The sequence below is a fragment of the Piliocolobus tephrosceles genome, chromosome 13 (genome assembly GCF_002776525.5).
Source record: "Piliocolobus tephrosceles isolate RC106 chromosome 13, ASM277652v3, whole genome shotgun sequence".
NCBI lineage: Eukaryota > Metazoa > Chordata > Mammalia > Primates > Cercopithecidae > Piliocolobus > Piliocolobus tephrosceles.
In genome coordinates this window covers 61,876,953-61,893,887 of record NC_045446.1, presented here as the reverse complement: position 1 = coordinate 61,893,887, position 16,935 = coordinate 61,876,953, and the positions used below count along the sequence as shown (strand labels likewise).

General features: G+C 40.5%; 1 protein-coding gene across 8 annotated transcripts in view; it reads right to left on the bottom strand.

Moving 5' to 3' along the window:
- The window catches only part of NUP98 (nucleoporin 98 and 96 precursor), a 124,334-nt gene that overhangs the window by 24,383 nt on the left and 83,016 nt on the right, over positions 1 to 16,935 (bottom strand). For all 8 annotated transcript variants that reach the window (XM_023209572.2, XM_026447484.2, XM_023209576.2 and 5 more), the window contains 5 exons: positions 10,566 to 10,748; positions 9,336 to 9,492; positions 5,962 to 6,391; positions 3,519 to 3,748; positions 1,989 to 2,255 (listed from right to left, as the gene is read on the bottom strand). In XM_023209572.2, coding sequence (XP_023065340.1) covers positions 1,989 to 2,255; positions 3,519 to 3,748; positions 5,962 to 6,391; positions 9,336 to 9,492; positions 10,566 to 10,748 — 1,267 coding nt within the window. The remainder of the gene's footprint in view (positions 1 to 1,988; positions 2,256 to 3,518; positions 3,749 to 5,961; positions 6,392 to 9,335; positions 9,493 to 10,565; positions 10,749 to 16,935) is intronic.

The window sequence follows — 16,935 nt, the reverse complement described above, 5'->3', positions numbered from 1 at the left end:
TGGCTCATGCCTCTAATCCCAGCACTTTGGGAGGCTGAGGAAGGAGGCCAGGAGTTTGAGACCAGCCTGGTCAACAAATAGACCCCATCTCTATTTAAAAAATAAAAATAAAAGAAAAAAAAGAAAGATACGAGGTTAATGTGTAGTGATAGTGGAATGCAACAAGCCCTTTATATACCTTACTGATTCTGGCTTTTCCTGTGATTTGTTCTTTATAATCCCCAAACTGGCCAAACCCTTCAAAATAAATCCAGTCGATGGCTCCAATTAGTTGGCTTTGGATAAATGAGGTTCCAACAATCAAGGTTTGAATAAGGATCTAATCATATTAGATTAAGCTGAGTATGCCATCCTGTATTCTTATCAAGACTTATGGCCAGACACAGTGGCTCACACCTGTAATCCCAGCAGTCGGGAGGCCAAAGTGGATGGATCACTGGAAGTCAGGAATTTGAGACCAGCCTGGCCAACATGGTGAAACCGTGTCTCTACCAAAAAAGAAAAAAAAAAAAAAAAAAAAAAACTAGCCGGGCATAATGGCAGGCACCTGTAATCCCAGCAACTCAGGAGGCTGAGGCAGAAGAATTGCTTGAACCCAGGAGGTGGAGGTTGCAGTGAGCTGAGATCATTCCACTGCACTCCACTGCACTCCAGCAGCCCAGGTGACACAGAGACAAACTCTGTCTTAAAAAAAAAAAGAAAAAAAAAAAAAAAAGATTTATATCTAGGCAGTCATTAAACACCTGTTGAATTGCCTCATTAGTGAAACGGAACTTTAAAAAGTAAATATATGCATACAAATTCCTTTTAAACACCCAGTGAGTACCTCAATCCAGAAATTCAACTTCTATGTATTTATTTGAATGAAGTGAATTGATACAGAACGTATTTTAGAGCAATTCAGAGTACTGCTTATAGTTGATTTTTATTTATAGCTTATCTATGTTTTCCAGTTTTACTACAAATGTAACATAAAATTTAAATTTTATTTTATTTATTTATTTATTTATTTTTTGAGACAGTCTCTTGCTCTGTCACCCAGGCTGGAGTGCAGTGGCGCGACCTCAGCTCACTGCAAGCTCCGCCTCCCGGGTTCACGCCATTCTCCTGTCTCAGCCTCCTGAGTAGCTGGGACTACAGGCGCCCGCCACCACACCCAGCTCATTTTTTGTATTTTTAGTAGAGACGGGTTTCACCGTGGTCTCGATCTCCTGACCTTGTGATCCGCCCGCCTCAGCCTCCCAAAGTGCTGGGATTACAGGCGTGAGCCACCGCGCCCGGCCAAAATTTAAATTTTAATCAAGTAAACAATGTTTAAGGTCCTAAAAAAAATGAATTAGAAGACACAGTTCGGCTGGGCACAGTGGCTCACACCTGTAATTCCAGCCCTTTGGAAGGCAAACGTGGATCACCTGAGGTCAAGAGTTCGAGACCAGCCTGACCAACATGGTGAAACCCTGTCTCTACTAAAATACAAAAATTAGCCGGGCGTGATAGCAGGCACCTGTAATCTCAGTTACTTGGGAGGCTGAAGCAGGAGAATCACTTAAACCCGGGAGGAGGAGGTTGCAGTGAGCCGAGATGGCATCACTGTACTCTAGCCTGGGCAACAAGAAACTCTCTCAAAAGAAAAAAAAAAAAAAAACCCACAAAAAACCGTCATGGTTCCTATTCTACAGGAATAGGTAGGTGTGATCCACTCCACTTGGCCTCCCACAGTGCTGGAATTATAGGCATGAGCCACTGTGCCCAGCTGAAGTATGTCTTCTAATTCTCTGTTTAGGACCTTAAACATTGTTTACTTGATTAACATTTAAATTTTATGTTACATTACATATTCCACAGGAACCAGCAATCTTCCTGGGAAGTCCACAATTAACACTCATAGACTAGCAGTCAAAGGGAAATGCACAATCAGGGGGGACGGGAAGGAGGCAATGAGTAGGAAGGCGAAAGGGCCGCAGAGAAGGACCATAATCCTTCCCCACCTGACTGCTGGGCCAGAGAGCAGGCCTCACTGATCCTTTTGCCTGTAAGGTAGCTGAATACAGCCTCCACAGGGCTGCTTTTATGGGTTAGGGAGACTTCCTCTTCAATCTGAGGTGTGGCAGTACAGGATAGCCAGCGGGAGAAAGCTCTTCTTCGCTCTAGAATTTGAATGTATTCACAGGGTTCATTTAGCTGGCTGTCAAGCTCCTTCAGGTGGCCCCATAGGGCTTCACATAGTGTCCATGTCAGGCTCCAGTGCTTCACAACTGAGGCAGGAAGAGAAAAACAATGTTATGAGACAAAGCCTTACAACAACTTCGCAGAGGGCATCCTTCTAACTGTGATGTTAAAAATACATAAATTAACAAACATCTCAAACAACCACTCAAGTTGATTACCCTGAATCTGTCTCTACCTCACTCAGCTTCATCTTAAAATTTCCAGAAGTACATGGTATAAAAAAAAACATCATGTTTCTGTGATACTTACGTAACAAATGTAACCGTTAAATAGGTTCCCCAAGCCTAATTATGGCTAATGTCATCTCAGATTATGTCTACTTTGATCGAATTCTATCTATAAAAATCAATTTACAAAAGCACTGTTTATCATTTAAGCCACTTACAAGTATGCACTGGTAAAATAACTTACACATTTGAAAAGACAATGAGACGATTAAGTAAATACAAAGAACTGAAGGAATATAAACAAATCCCAAAATGTGTGGCACAGGACATTCTAAAACAGCCCATTTTCAATAAAGGTGATGTGCAAAACAAAACGATTTTTCTACGGTTTGAAATATTAACAGAATGATTTTTCTATTGTTTGAAATATTAACAAATTAGAGAACCCCTTTATCAAAGTATTGATTCAGAAAAACATGGTCATGATAGGGGAGAAAGGTAGTCATGAGAGAAGCCAAGAAGAGGAAATACAACAAAGTTGTTGAGAAGACCAACAGTACTCGAGCTGGACATGGAAGAATGGATAGGATTTAGAAAAGCAAGAAGGGGCCAGGCGCTCACGCCTGTAATCCCAGCACTTTGGGAGGCCAAGGCGGGCAGATCATGAGGTCAAGAGATGGAGACAATCCTGGCCAACATGGTGAAACCTCATCTCTACTAAGAAAACAAAAATCAGCTGGGCGTGGTGGCGCGTGCCTGTTGTCCCAGCTACAGTGACAGAGTGAGACTCTGTCTCAAACAAAAAAAGAAAAGAAAAGAAAAACAAGAAGGACTGTATCTCTCCCCCTATGTTCTCTGGATTGGGTAAGAAATGCAATTTTATAAATCCAAAGATTTGACTGGCTACAATTCCTTGTGGAAGAATTTGTACATTAATGAGTAAAAGAACAAAGTGACAAGAATATAGTGACAATTTCTTCTTGCTTGGGAATCTGCTTAAACTCAGCCTCAGAAAATGACAAGCACAGGCATTTGCCTACTAGACTGTTATCAAGAACTCCCGTGTACACTACCACCCCTATTACTGGGACATCAAAGATTAAAAACATAATGTATACTCACTTTGTGCTTCTGGTAAGTCTCCTGATGTTTCTTTAACCCAATCTGCATAGTCATGAATGACAGCAACTCCCAGATTGGGGACAATGAGAGGGCACAGTTCATCCACATGGACAGTGCTGTGTTTTAATTTGAGCTCTAGAGGTGTCTGATATAATTTCATGTCTTCATCTGGCTTCCTTTGTCTCAAACTGAGTTTTTCTAAGTGAACTTTGAATGCGGACTCAGTTAGGCTACAAGAGCAAATGAAGAATAGAATAGAAAATGAACCTAAGACAGAAGCTAAGATTTCACTTCAACCAAACCACTGTTTCTTTTTATGGTTACAAACAGAATGCAAACATTTCACTGTGGTTTTAAAGAAATTTTGTTCCTTAAACTATACTGAACTTATCTGCTATATACTGGCGGAAAAAAATCTGATTAATGCATTCAGAACACAAAGGCTTCTTAGGCCAGGTTATAACAAGCATGCAAATCCTAACAGATTTCCAACTGGGTAAAACTCAAGGGTCAAAAGTTATTGTGAGATACCTGTTTCTCAAATTATACTTGGGTATCAAAAGTCGTAAGGCTAAGCTTATAGATACTAAAGAACTGATTCTAAATTACAATGAGCATATATATAGCTAAGCTGGGCTTGTTCCATTTATTTATTCATTTTTTTTGAGATGGAGTCTCACACTGTCACTGAGGCTAGAATGAAGTGGCATGATCTCGGCTACTACAACCTCTGCCTCCTGGCTTCAAGCGATTCTCCTGCCTCAGCCTCCCAAGTAGCTGGGATTACAAATGTGCACCATCATGCCCGGCTGCTTTTTGTAATTTTAGTAGAGACGGGGTTTCACCATGTTGGCCAGGCTGGTCTCGAACTCCTGACCTCAAGTGATCCACCTTGGTCTACCCTGCCCTAACCTTGGTCTCCCAAAGTGCTGGGATGACAGGCGTGAGCCACTGTACCTGGTCTGTTGATGCAATTTTCAAGACTGATACTAATAACCTTCAAAATTCACAAGATAATGCTTAACCTAGAATAACTAAGTTTAGGATCAACATTCTTAATTATGAAGTTCAAGAGACATTGTTGTTTTTTATGTTTTCAAAGTCAACTTTAAAAATGAAGGATAGTCTGGGCAGGGTGGCTCATGCCTGTAATCTCAGCACTTTGGGAGGCCAAGGTAGGGCAATCACTTGAGCTCAGGAAACATGGTGAAACCCCATCCCTACAAAAAATACAAAAAATTAGTCAAGCATGTTGGTGTGCACCTGTAGTCCCAGTTACTTGGGGAGCCGAGGTGGGAAGATCACTTAAGCCCAGGAAGTGGAGACTTATGCACCTGCACTCCAGCCTGGGTGACAAGTGAGACACTGTCTCAAAAATACATAAATAAATATGAAGGATAATAGGTGATCACCTTAATTTAATCTGTTGTAAAGATGACATAATTTGTTATAATTATAAAAAGTAAATATGAAAATGTCACATATTTTACACAGGACACGGTATACATACTGCCTGACAGCTACCAGAAAAATTTATATATTATCTGTAAGGCATATATATTTATTATATATATAAAGTATAGGCAGAACTATACCCACATATATGCACTTGTTAATCGGGAAGGTAGAGAAACATATAACTATATATGAATAGACTATAACATACATATATATATATACAGAATGTCCAAATACTTATACATGGATTCTCCACGGTTCATACACCTACTTTATGAAAGACACAGGAAATGTGGTTAGTTGAGAATATCATTTGTATATGAAGAAATCACTAATTTTTAAGCAAAAACTCAGAAAAAAAAACGGCTAATTCAATAAAAAGGCTGAAAACCAAAGGAATATTGCAGTATTAGCTTTGGGTCTGTTACTTTTCCAACTAAAGTTTAGCCATTAGGTAAATATTATATACTCTTCATAATCTGATGGTACAAAACAGTCATCTTATTAATCATTTATGTATAATTACACAATTATCTTCTACTATTTAAAATTGGGCCAGGTGCAGTGGCTCTCACCTGTAATCCCAGCACTTTGGGAGGCTAAGGCGGGTGGATCACCTGAGGTCAGGAGTTCAAGGCCAGCCTGGCCAATATGGTGAAACTGCGTCTCTACTAAAAATACAAAAATTAGCTGGGTGTGGTGGCATGTACCTGTAATCCCAGCTTAACAGGAGGCTGAGGCAGGAGAAGAGCTTGAGATCGGAAGGCAGAGGTTGCAGCGAGCTGAGATTGTGCCACTGCGCTCCAGCCTGGGCAATAGAGCAAAACTCCGTCTCATAAAAAAAAAAAGAAAAAAAAAAATACACATACTCTCTAAGACTGTATCTAGAAAGATGACAAAGCAGGGCCCTAACCTCCTGATAATGAATAGTTTTTTTCACCTATCATGTTGTCTTTCTCAAAAAGCATCAAGAAATGTGACTCACGATTTAACAGCTACTGGATTGGGCAGGAATCCAAACTCCATAGAATCAGCAATCTGATGATTTTCTAGTTCATGAGAGCCATTCAGCTGTTCTCCACTATTAGCAAGAGTCCAGTTGGGACCCCAACCAACACGAAATGAGCGTCCCATGAATAGGGCCATGTCCATCAAGAGTTTTCCCTTGCCATAGGTGACAGACTTTTCACGAGGGACTAGGCCTAGTTGCCTACGTGTACCCACTGTTTTCAACGGAACCTCAGAGGCTGGGCTGGGTATTGTGAACACGGAAGTCAGGGGTGGAGGAACAGACCAACAGGATGTGGATGGGATATTCATTAAAGATGCTGTTCTGGGAGTACCACATTCTTGCACAGAGGCACTTGGTGAAAGAAAAGCTCCACTTGTAAATTTTGATTGTAGTAACCCACCAACTGAAATGAAGAGGGAATGAAGGGGAGAAAGACTATTACAAAACACAAGCTATTGTTTCCTGGACAATAACAAAAATCAGTGAGGTTGAAATCATTTGACGTTTTATCAAACTACTTATATCAGATGTGGATGACCAGAACCAGGCTAAGTCAGATTTTGCAAAAATTACTCTTTGAACTAGGAAATCAGGACAAGATTCTAATGATGATGATGATGACATCTACAACAATAATAAAAGCAACAACACTATTAATACTGTTTAAAAATATGCAGGCCGGGCGCGGTGGCTCAAGCCTGTAATCCCAGCACTTTGGGAGGCCGAGACGGGCGGATCACGAGGTCAGGAGATCAAGACCATCCTGGCTAACACGGTGAAACCCCGTCTCTACTAAAAAATACAAAAAACTAGACGGGCGAGGTGGCGGGCACCTGTAGTCCCAGCTACTCGGGAGGCTGAGTCAGGAGAATGGCGTAAACCCGGGAGGCGGAGCTTGCAGTGAGCTGAGATCCGGCCACTGCACTCCAGCCTGGGCCTCAGAGCGAGACTCCGTCTCAAAAAAATTAATAAATAAATAAAAATAAAAATAAAAATATGCAGCAGACTCTGTATAAGCCATTTGTGTATGTTATTTCATTTCACTCTTCAAAAACTTTTTTTCAGGAGACAGAATCTCACCCTGTAGCCCTGGCTGGAGTGCAGCGGCATGATCTCGGCTCATTGCAACCTCTGCCTCCTGGGTTCAAGCAATTCTCTGCCTCAGCCTCCTGAGGAGCTGGGATTACAGGCACCCGCCACCACACTTGGCTAATTTTTCTGTATTTTTAGTGGAGACTGAGTTTCACCATCTAGGCCAGGCTGGTCTTGAACTCCTGACCTCGTGATCCACCTGCCTCGGCCTCCCAGAGTGCTGGGATTACAGGGATGAGCCACTGCGCTTGGCCTCAAAAACTTTTAAATGATTAGCATTACTATCATTCCTATTGTATACATGAGAAAACTGAGCTCAGAGAAGTAACTTGTCCAAATCCACAAAGTGACAGGACTAGGAGATAAGCCAAGGTAAGTCTCGCACCACTGCTCACGCCCTTATCAGAATCCTAAAGGTAACAATTTCTTAGGACATATAAAAGTATGATCAAAACTCAAATTCCTATTCCACTCTTAGCTATAGTCAATGAAATAAGAACACACTAGGTATCTTACAATTGCACGTGTGACCTTCTGAAGGACAGTTCTTAAAAAATTTTTTTCTAACATTTAAATTTTTATCTAGCTAGCTAGCTATCATACAGATGGAGTCTTGCTATGTTGCCCAGGCTGCTCTCCAAATCCTAGCCACAAGTCATACTCCTTCCTCAGCCTCCTAAAGCGCTAGGATTATAGGCATGAGTCACTGTGCCCCGCTGAAGGACAGTTCTTATTACCAGTGCCTGTTTCCCAATTTTACATGGCTTTTGTCTAAAGCACGGAGTTAAGAGTTACTGAAGTATCAGATTTAGTATCCATTATGGAAAAGGTTATTAAGAATGTTTGATACTTTATTGGTTAAAATATTTTCTTTCTTTCCTCTATACCAAAGGGAAGTTAAAAATACTTTTAAAAAGCAAAGTTGATAATAAGGGAACTCAAAAGAATTGAAAAATATTTAGTTTTTAAGGCAATATAAACAAATGTTTTTCTTTTCTTTTCTTTTTTTTTTTTTTTTGAGACGGAGTCTCGCTCTGTCGCCCGGGCTGGAGTGCAGTGGCCGGATTTCAGCTCACTGTAAGCTCCACCTCCCGGGTTTACGCTATTCTCCTGCCTCAGCCTCCCGAGTAAGCTGGGACTACAGGTGCCCGCCACCTCGCCCGGCTAGTTTTTTGTATTTTTTAGTAGAGACGGGGTTTCACCGTGTTAGCCAGGATGATCTCGATCTCCTGACCTCGTGATCCGCCCGTCTTGGCCTCCCAAAGTGCTGGGATTACAGGCTTGAGCCACCGCACCCGGCCAAACAAATGTTTTTCTGCCAGTTCCTCTGGCTTTCCAAATATGTTGAAACTACATCTGCTTAAGTTTTTTGCTGATATTAAAACTTTATTTCCAATCCCACATAGTTACAAGGCCACTAGAAAAGAAAAAACTTTAAAATCAAATATGTAACCACTTCCCTGGGAATTTAAAAAGGTTTAGCAAAATGTAAAAATCTGATGTGCTCTGTGCATTATGAGAATAGGGACATATACTTGTCCCTATAAGACAGTAGGACAGTGCTGTTAGGACTGCACAAAAAGAGTACAGTGCAGGACAACTTGCTGAACTCTCTAAGTAACGTTATAAAAATTGGGAAGTCAGAACTTACTATCTAATTCACAATCATAAGCAAACAAAAACATGAACCTAAACAAAGCACAAATGCTTTTTTCCTCCATACACTTCTGCATCTGCACAAACAGAAGTAATTACAGTTCTTAAAAACCAGCCACTCCTGCCAGGTGCAATGACGCATACCTGTAATCTCAGCACTTTGGGAGGCTGAGGCAGGATGATCACTTGAGGCCAGAAGTTCAAGACCAGCCTGGGCAAGATAGCAAGATCCATCTCTACAAACATTTAAAAAAATAATTAGTTCAGTGGTGGTATATGCCTGTAGTCCTAGCTACTCAGGAGGCTGAGACAGGAAGACTGCTTGAGCCCAAGAGTTCAAGGCTGCAGTGAGCACGACTGCATAACTGCACTCTCAGTCTGTGCAACAGAGAGAGAGACCCTGTCTCTAAAAACAAAAAACCTGGCTACTCTTAATGAATACTTATGAGTACAATTTCTCTTAGCATCCTTATGTCACAGGTATAGCTGTCTGGCAGATATTTGCTAGAGAAGTCCACTTGGGTGAGAAGAAGAAAAGTGAAAAGCAGGATTTGATGACTGTATATCTTTCTTGTAAAATAGCATCTTTTATACTGTACCTAGTGAACGAGTTTTCGATGAGTGGGATGCTGAAATGGGGAGTCTGGGAGAACAGATTTCTTGAGAATTATCTGCTTTGGAAGGAAGGCGACTGAAGCGTTGATCCAGTGCCATATCTACATCTTCTTCATCAGTAAGCAATGATGCTTTCATGATCTAAAAAGGCAGTATCTATAGAATGAATGTGCTTCCCAGAATCAAAAGGCAATACCAAAAAAATGCAGTTTACAACAACCAAAAATATTGCTCCTCCTCAAGGCTGTGTACAGAGCTAGTATATTTGTGTGATGGATGGACCCCATTACATTGTATGTGCTTGAAAGGCAGAATTCATATAATACTTCTATCTATAGCGTCTCACCAGAGCCTGGCACACAGCAGCTGTTATGTTTGCTGATAAAATAATTTTAAAGTCAAACATAAGCTAAAGGTTAAACACACAATATGCCAAAAGACATTGGGATAAAGGGAAGTAAAGACATAGTTTAACAAACCTGTGCTACCAGGTATTAAAATTTTTAAATTTTGTAGAGCACATACAGAGTCTTAAAAGTACCCTGTGATGTAGACAAACATTTTACAGAGAAAAATCAGTACTCACACATGTTAAATGACTTGCCTAAAGTCACAAAGTAATAGTTACAAAATTGAGATTGGGGCGGGGCTCAGTGGCTCATGCCTGTAATCCTAGCACTCTGGAAGGCCAACGTGGTCAGATCACCTGAGGTCAGGAGTTTGAGACCAAACTGACCAACATGGTGAAACCCCATCTCTACTAAAAATACAAAAAAAAAAAAAAAAAATTAGTCAGATGTGGTGGTGGTACATGCCTGTAATCTCAGCTACTTGGGAGGCTGGGGCAGGGGAATCACTTGAACTCAGGAGGTGGAGGTTGCAGTAAAACGATATTGCACCACTCCACTCCAGCCTGGGTGACAGAGCGAAAAAACTGTCTCAAAAACAAAACACAACAAAATTGGGATTGGAACTAGGACTCTGGATTCTAATGCAGTTAAAACCAGAAGCCCTATCTACTAGTTCTCAATATAGCCTTCTCTCCTTGAATAAGAGAATGAGGCCCAGACATTGGCCATATTCTTGTATTTTTTTTCCCCATTACAGTGAGCACTCAATGGTCTTAATAACCAAGGAAGAGACCTGATCCTATGCAATGGAGATAAAATATTAGTTTGGCTTTCTGTCGTAAAAAAGGTGGGTTAGGACGTCACCTGTAAGACATGTGGATTAATTCCCAGTGAAGATGCAATATGTGTTGAGGCAGACACAGGTTCCTGATCCTCAGGCATGCTCTCTTCTAACATGGTATCCAAAATTGGCTCCTGGGTGATATCTACCATGTCACTGTCCAGTTCCACAACCCTCCCTAACTGCTCCACCTCTGGGCTCTGGCTCTGTAGACAGCAGAAAGATCAGGAAAGCAGCATTAAATTACACCAAACAGACAAAGAGATTCTAAATCAGATTTACTTTATTCAGAATATGATATAGCAATTATTAGATTTGGCCCATTCTATGGTGAGGTAAGGCAGCAGATTTGCTAGAGTGATTTAAAATCAATTACCCCAAAATAACCCTTATAAAAGTACTCTGATCCAAATAAGGATTCATGTAATCATCCCATTCTAATATTATGACCTGGTGTCTGGGACCTAAACCCGCACCCATAGTGAAACAAATGGTGGTCTTTAGAGACAAAGATTATGCTTTACTTGATCTAGCTAGCAACTATAATTTTCTGATTTACACAGGGTCACCTTTTCCTAACACTGCCTTGTAGCCAGAAGCCACTGGAAAAAGAGAACAAAAGGTACAAATATCAAAGTTGCCAGTAACTTTGCTTTTTCTTAAAAACATTTAGAAATAAATTTCTAGTCAACACAATCTTGGGTCTGGAACTTAACTTTTGGGTTACTGAATCCTAAGGTTAGCTGGGCTCTACTTATGCAGTACCACGTAAGACACGAGCACTATCTACTCTTCCAAAAAACAAAGTAATAATATTAGGAACAATTTTAATCTGGGAAGAATCTCTTTATGTTTAAAAATGTCAAGAGTTATATTTACATTTAGTAAGCAGTTTCAAAGACAACTATGACAGTCTATGATTTAAAAGGGTAAACACTCAAAGCTGAAACACACTGTAAATTAATTGGTACAATACAAATTCAACTACCTATATCCTAAAATGTTAGCAAATGACTAAGCCAATATTTGAAATATTTTCAAACCAAAAAAAATTCTAGACCGGGTGTGATGGCTCAAGCTTATAATCCCAGCACTCTGGGAGGCCAAGATGGGCAGATCACTGGAGGTCAGGAGTTCAAGACCAGTCTGGCCAACATGGTGGTGAAACCGTCTCTACTAAAAATACAAAAATTAGCCGATGTAGTGGTACATGCCTGTAATTCCAGCTACTCAGGAGGCAGCAGAGGTTGTAACGAGCAAAGATTGTGCCACTGCACTCCAGCCTGGGCAACAGAATGAGACTCTTGTCTCAAACAAACAAACAAACAAAAAAATCCCGAAGGAGGAAAAGCCCTGGTCGTTATAAAACCCAGGGCTCCCATTAAACTTTAAGAACAGTGGCTGGGCACGGTGGTTCACGCCTGTAATCCCAGCACTTTGGGAGGCTGAGGTGAGTGGATCGCCTGAGATCAGGAGTTCGAGACCAGCCTGGCCAACATGAAGAAACCCTGTCTCTACTAAAAATACAAAAATTAGCCATGTGTGGTGGCAGGTGCTTGCTTGTACTCCCACTTACTTAGGAGGCTGAGGCAGGAGAATTGCTTGAACCTGAGAGGTGGAGGCTGCAGTGAGCCGAGATTGTGCCATTGCACTTCAGCCTGGTTGAGAGTAAAACTTCATCTCAAAAAATAAATAAATAAATAAACAAAATAGGCTGGGTGCGGTGGCTCACGTCTGTAGTCCTAGCACTTTGGGAGGCCAGAGCGGGTAGATCAACTGAGGTCAGGAGTTCGAGACAAGCCTGGCCAACATGGTGAAACCCCGTCTCTACTCAAAATACAAAAATTAGCTGGGCATGGTGGTACATGCCTGTAATCCCCGCTACTCGGGAGGCTGAGGCAGGAAAACTGCTTGACGCCAGTAGGTGGAGGTTGCAGTGAGCCAAGATCATGCCACTGCACTCCAGCCTGGGCAACAAGGTGAGACTCTGTCTCAAAACATATATATATATATATATATATAAAATAAATAAATTTTAAGAACTGTGGGAAAACTCCTACTTCATAAGTACATATATATTTGGCTCAACAGATTGTGAAGGCTTGATAAAATGGTTTATGGCTTACTGTTTCCTGTGTCTAGCACATCACTAAGTTCAACACTTATTTACTTATTTCTACTACCTAATGCAGTGCTTGGCACATGGTAGAGAAAGCAGTAAACTATAAAAAGATAAGAAGAGGAGTGGGAGGAAAGAAAAAACGAGGAGGGGAAGAGTGGTTCCAATTTACTACACTATTCACCAAATACTGCTAATATCAAGAGATACTTACCGTGAACACTGTTTCAGATAAAATGAGAGGATTTCATTAAATAACTAGATTAGAGACCTAAGGGACTTATAGTATGTTTATGAAGAATGCTAAAGATCAAGTTTTTATTTACTCTATTCACACAAACAGACTTCAAAGCTACAAGATATCTAATAAGTGGACAAGGGGGAAGGGAATTACTATGAAACTATGGTTAAGTGCCTAGAATACCTTCTAGGTAAATTTTGTTAAAGTATATCTAAGTAATTGCAACAAACTCCCCAAAGCTGTCTATGTACTTATTTTCCTGGATATCTTGGCAGATCAGGTACCCTTTTTAGGCCAGTCCTGAAAAGAAAAGTGTACTAAAAAAAAAAAAAAAAAAAAGATGGCTCAGAGGTAACTGAGGAAAGGGAAGAGAAAGCCTACTGGGAGGTCTATGGAAAAGGAAGGCATACAGGAAGAAGCAGTCAACTAGGACACCATTTTAACCCTCCCTTTCCTACAGTTAATCTCTTGAAGGCAGCATCATATTTATTTCCAAATAATGGCATGGCCCATTACAAATACTAACTGCACAGATTATATATGTAAAATGATTCTCTAAATATATGGAGGGTAAGGTTTCAAAACTGAAACCTTTAATGACTTGAGATATCTCAAAAGACTGTTCCTCATTCAAACAAGGCTGCCAATACCTAAAGATACAGCATTGCTTAATTCAGTAGGAAAAGTAAGATATATCAAGACACCCTCATTCAACAGTGAATGACAAGTTCAAGGTCAAACAGGCATTTAAATATTTCATACTGTCCTCTCAGGTAAACAGTTTCATCCAATATAACTACTATTGTTGCCTGTCTCAAAAAGAACTAGTTTTCTAACTGTAAAGAATGTTTTCGGCTGGACGTGGTGGCTTATACTTGTAATCCCAGCACTTTGCAAGGCTGGGGCAGATCACTTGAGCCTAGAAGTTCAAGACCAGCACAGGCAACATACTGAGACACCCTCTCCACAAAATATAATCACTTTTTCCTTTAAAAAAGTTTAAAACTTATTTAGGCAGGGCACTGTGGCTCCGGGTCTATAATCCCATCATATTGGGAGGCCAAGGCAGGATACTCATTTGGTCAAGAATCCGAGAACAGCCTGGGCAACCTAGCAAGATCCTGTCTCTAAAAAAATAAATAAATAAATTAGCTGGCATGATGGCATGCACCTGCAGTCCTAGCTAGTTGGGAGGCTGAGGTGGGAAGGATTGCTTGATCCCCAAGAGTTCAACCAGCCTTAGGAACATAGGAAAACTTTGCCTCAGGGAAAAAAAAAGTTATTAACTTATTTGAATGGATTCACTTAGTTAACAATACTGTTCCTGAGCAAGCCAATTAGCCTGTCTTGATGTTACTGAACACAAGTCACTCTTCAGTTAGAAGGCTGAGCTAAAAACCTACCACGTAGTATCCGAGTGCCAAAGGCCTGAGGTCTTTCAACACAGTTTTGAAACCTGATTGCACATTTCAACCACCTGGGGAGAAGCACTACACTATAAATATGCCTGAGCCCCATGCCAAATCTGTGGTATCTAAGTCAAGCTTACCAAGGCATTGATGCAGCCAGGTGGAAATTGGATCCCAGACCATGATTTTGAAACTAATGTTCTAACCACAGAACAAAACACTCTGCAACTACCTTAATTCATCTGTGTGACTAAGGTTTATCTGCCAACCAACATTTTCACTAACCTAAAAGGTACAGGAGAGAAGATCACATGAAAATGTAGTTACCTTTATGTTTTCTGGTTGCTTAGACTTACTTGCTTTTTTTAAGAGCAAAAGTGAGGCTTAAGAACCAACTGGAAACAGGGACTGACGATATTATATAAAAGGTAATGGAATAAATGTGACCATTAAAGAAAAATACACATCTTCCTAAATACCTAAAGAAACAGGCCTTTCTCCCACATGAAAAAAATAAGATGAAGTTGTACAATCAACTTCTTTAAGGGGTGACAGTATGCAGTCATCTTGACATAGAGCTGAGAAGACTGCTGTTTCCAGTTTACTCAAATGGCACAAGTAGTTTCCCCATGCCAAGTAAAATGCAGGGTCTTTGGTGCTAATAACAAACCCACTGGCATTTCCCATCTGCCTCACTTGGGTCAGTGAGCAATAAATATGAAAGAATTCTCTAGAGTCCTACATTTCTGCCCCAACATACCAAGCTCAAGGCCTTCGAAAATAATACAAATAAACAAAACCTAAGTCTGGATATGTAAATACCTCTATCCATTTCTCTCATTTCTGCTCTTCCCAACCAAAAGGTTAAAGCCCATTTCCACTTCCTCAGTCCAAGCTACTTGCTCATTTCAGGCTAGGTGTGGTAATTCACGCCTATAATCCCAGCACTTTGGGAGGCCAAGGTGGGAGGATCACTTGAGGCCAGGAGTTCAAGACAACACGAGTTGAGGCCAACATGGCAAAATCCACTCTCTACTAAAAACACAAAAAATTAAATGAGCATGGTGGTGCGGCCCTGTAGTCCCAGATGCTTGGGAGGCTGAGGAATGAGACTGCTTGAACCTGGGAGGCAGAGGCCACAGTGAGCCGAGATTGCTTCAGTGCACTCCAGCCTGGGCGACAGAGTGAGACTCTTTCTGAAGGGAAAAAAAAAGTGAAGAAAAAAAAAAAAAGCTACTTGCCGATTTAAAATCCTTACTACCTCTTTTTGATAGAACCTTGATCTGATATTTTTGGGTGCTCAATTTTTCAAAGAGCTCTCACATACACAAGTGTCAATACAGGAGTTTATAGTTATTTTTCTACTATTTCTATTCTGGCAATTAAAGAACCTGGAAACTGGCCGGGCGCGGTGGCTCAAGCCTGTAATCCCAGCACTTTGGAAGGCCAAGACGGGAGGATCACAAGGTCAGGAGATCGAGACCATCCTGGCTAACACAGTGAAACCCCGTCTCTACTAAAAAATACAAAAAACTAGCCGGGTGAGGTGGTGGGCACCTGTAGTCCCAGCTACTTGGGAGGCTGAGGCAGGAGAATGGCGTAAACCCAGGAAGCAGAGCTTGCAGTGAGCTGAGATCTGGCCACTGCACTCCAGCCTGGGCGACAGAGCCAGACTCCATCTCAAAAAAAAAAAAAGAACTTGGAAACTACTGATTGCCAACATTACAAACATTTTCCTGTCTGTCCATAAATGAAGCTTTTCTTTTTCAGGTGGGCCAACTGTAAAGAGGTATCTTTAAGATCCTACATATTACTTTTACTACAGAAAATAAGGCCATCTGACTCTTTCCCTCAGAAATATACATATATATTTATAAGAAATATATATATGTAAGATTATAAAAAATTAGGAAAGAAGGAGATGATACAAAGCATATGAGACAAAATGAATATAGATAACTGGAAAACCAAGTCTACTTATAGCATTTCATTTGTCAATGGAGATTTCTTAGGGGCATTCTAAATGCTACAAAGATTATAATCATAGAGGTCAATATATTTCCAGTTTCCCACATTTATCATACCCTCCCCTCACCCTGTACGCGCAAACATGTACATACACACATTCTCCAAAAATGCCTCCCAAGAGATTGTTTAATAAATCATAAAAACCACACATTTCAGCAGCCATAAGAATTATAGCATGGAAAATCCCAAAGGTCTAGCTTTCAGCAGCTGAAAGGTAGAGGATGCTTTACAAAGAAATCCCGTATCAATGATATAGTAATTGTGATAAATAATGTAGGCCCTAATCTCCCCAAGCCAAATAATTCATTTACATTCCAAAACTATTTTTCATAAAGATTATGTACTATTAAAATACAAATAACAAGGTTACCCAAGTATATGCAAACAACTTGAAAAAAATGGAGATTAAAAACCCTTTCAGAAAGCTAATTTAACTTTTAAAAAACATGGAGGTAAAGAAAAAGATTAAACTGCACATCAGGTATTCCATAAAAGCAGAATTTACTGTGCATGAACCCACATGAGCAAATCTTAAGTTAATCACTGAGCACAGAATTCAGCAAATCCAAATGAGAGAATGAAGGGTTTAAAAATGA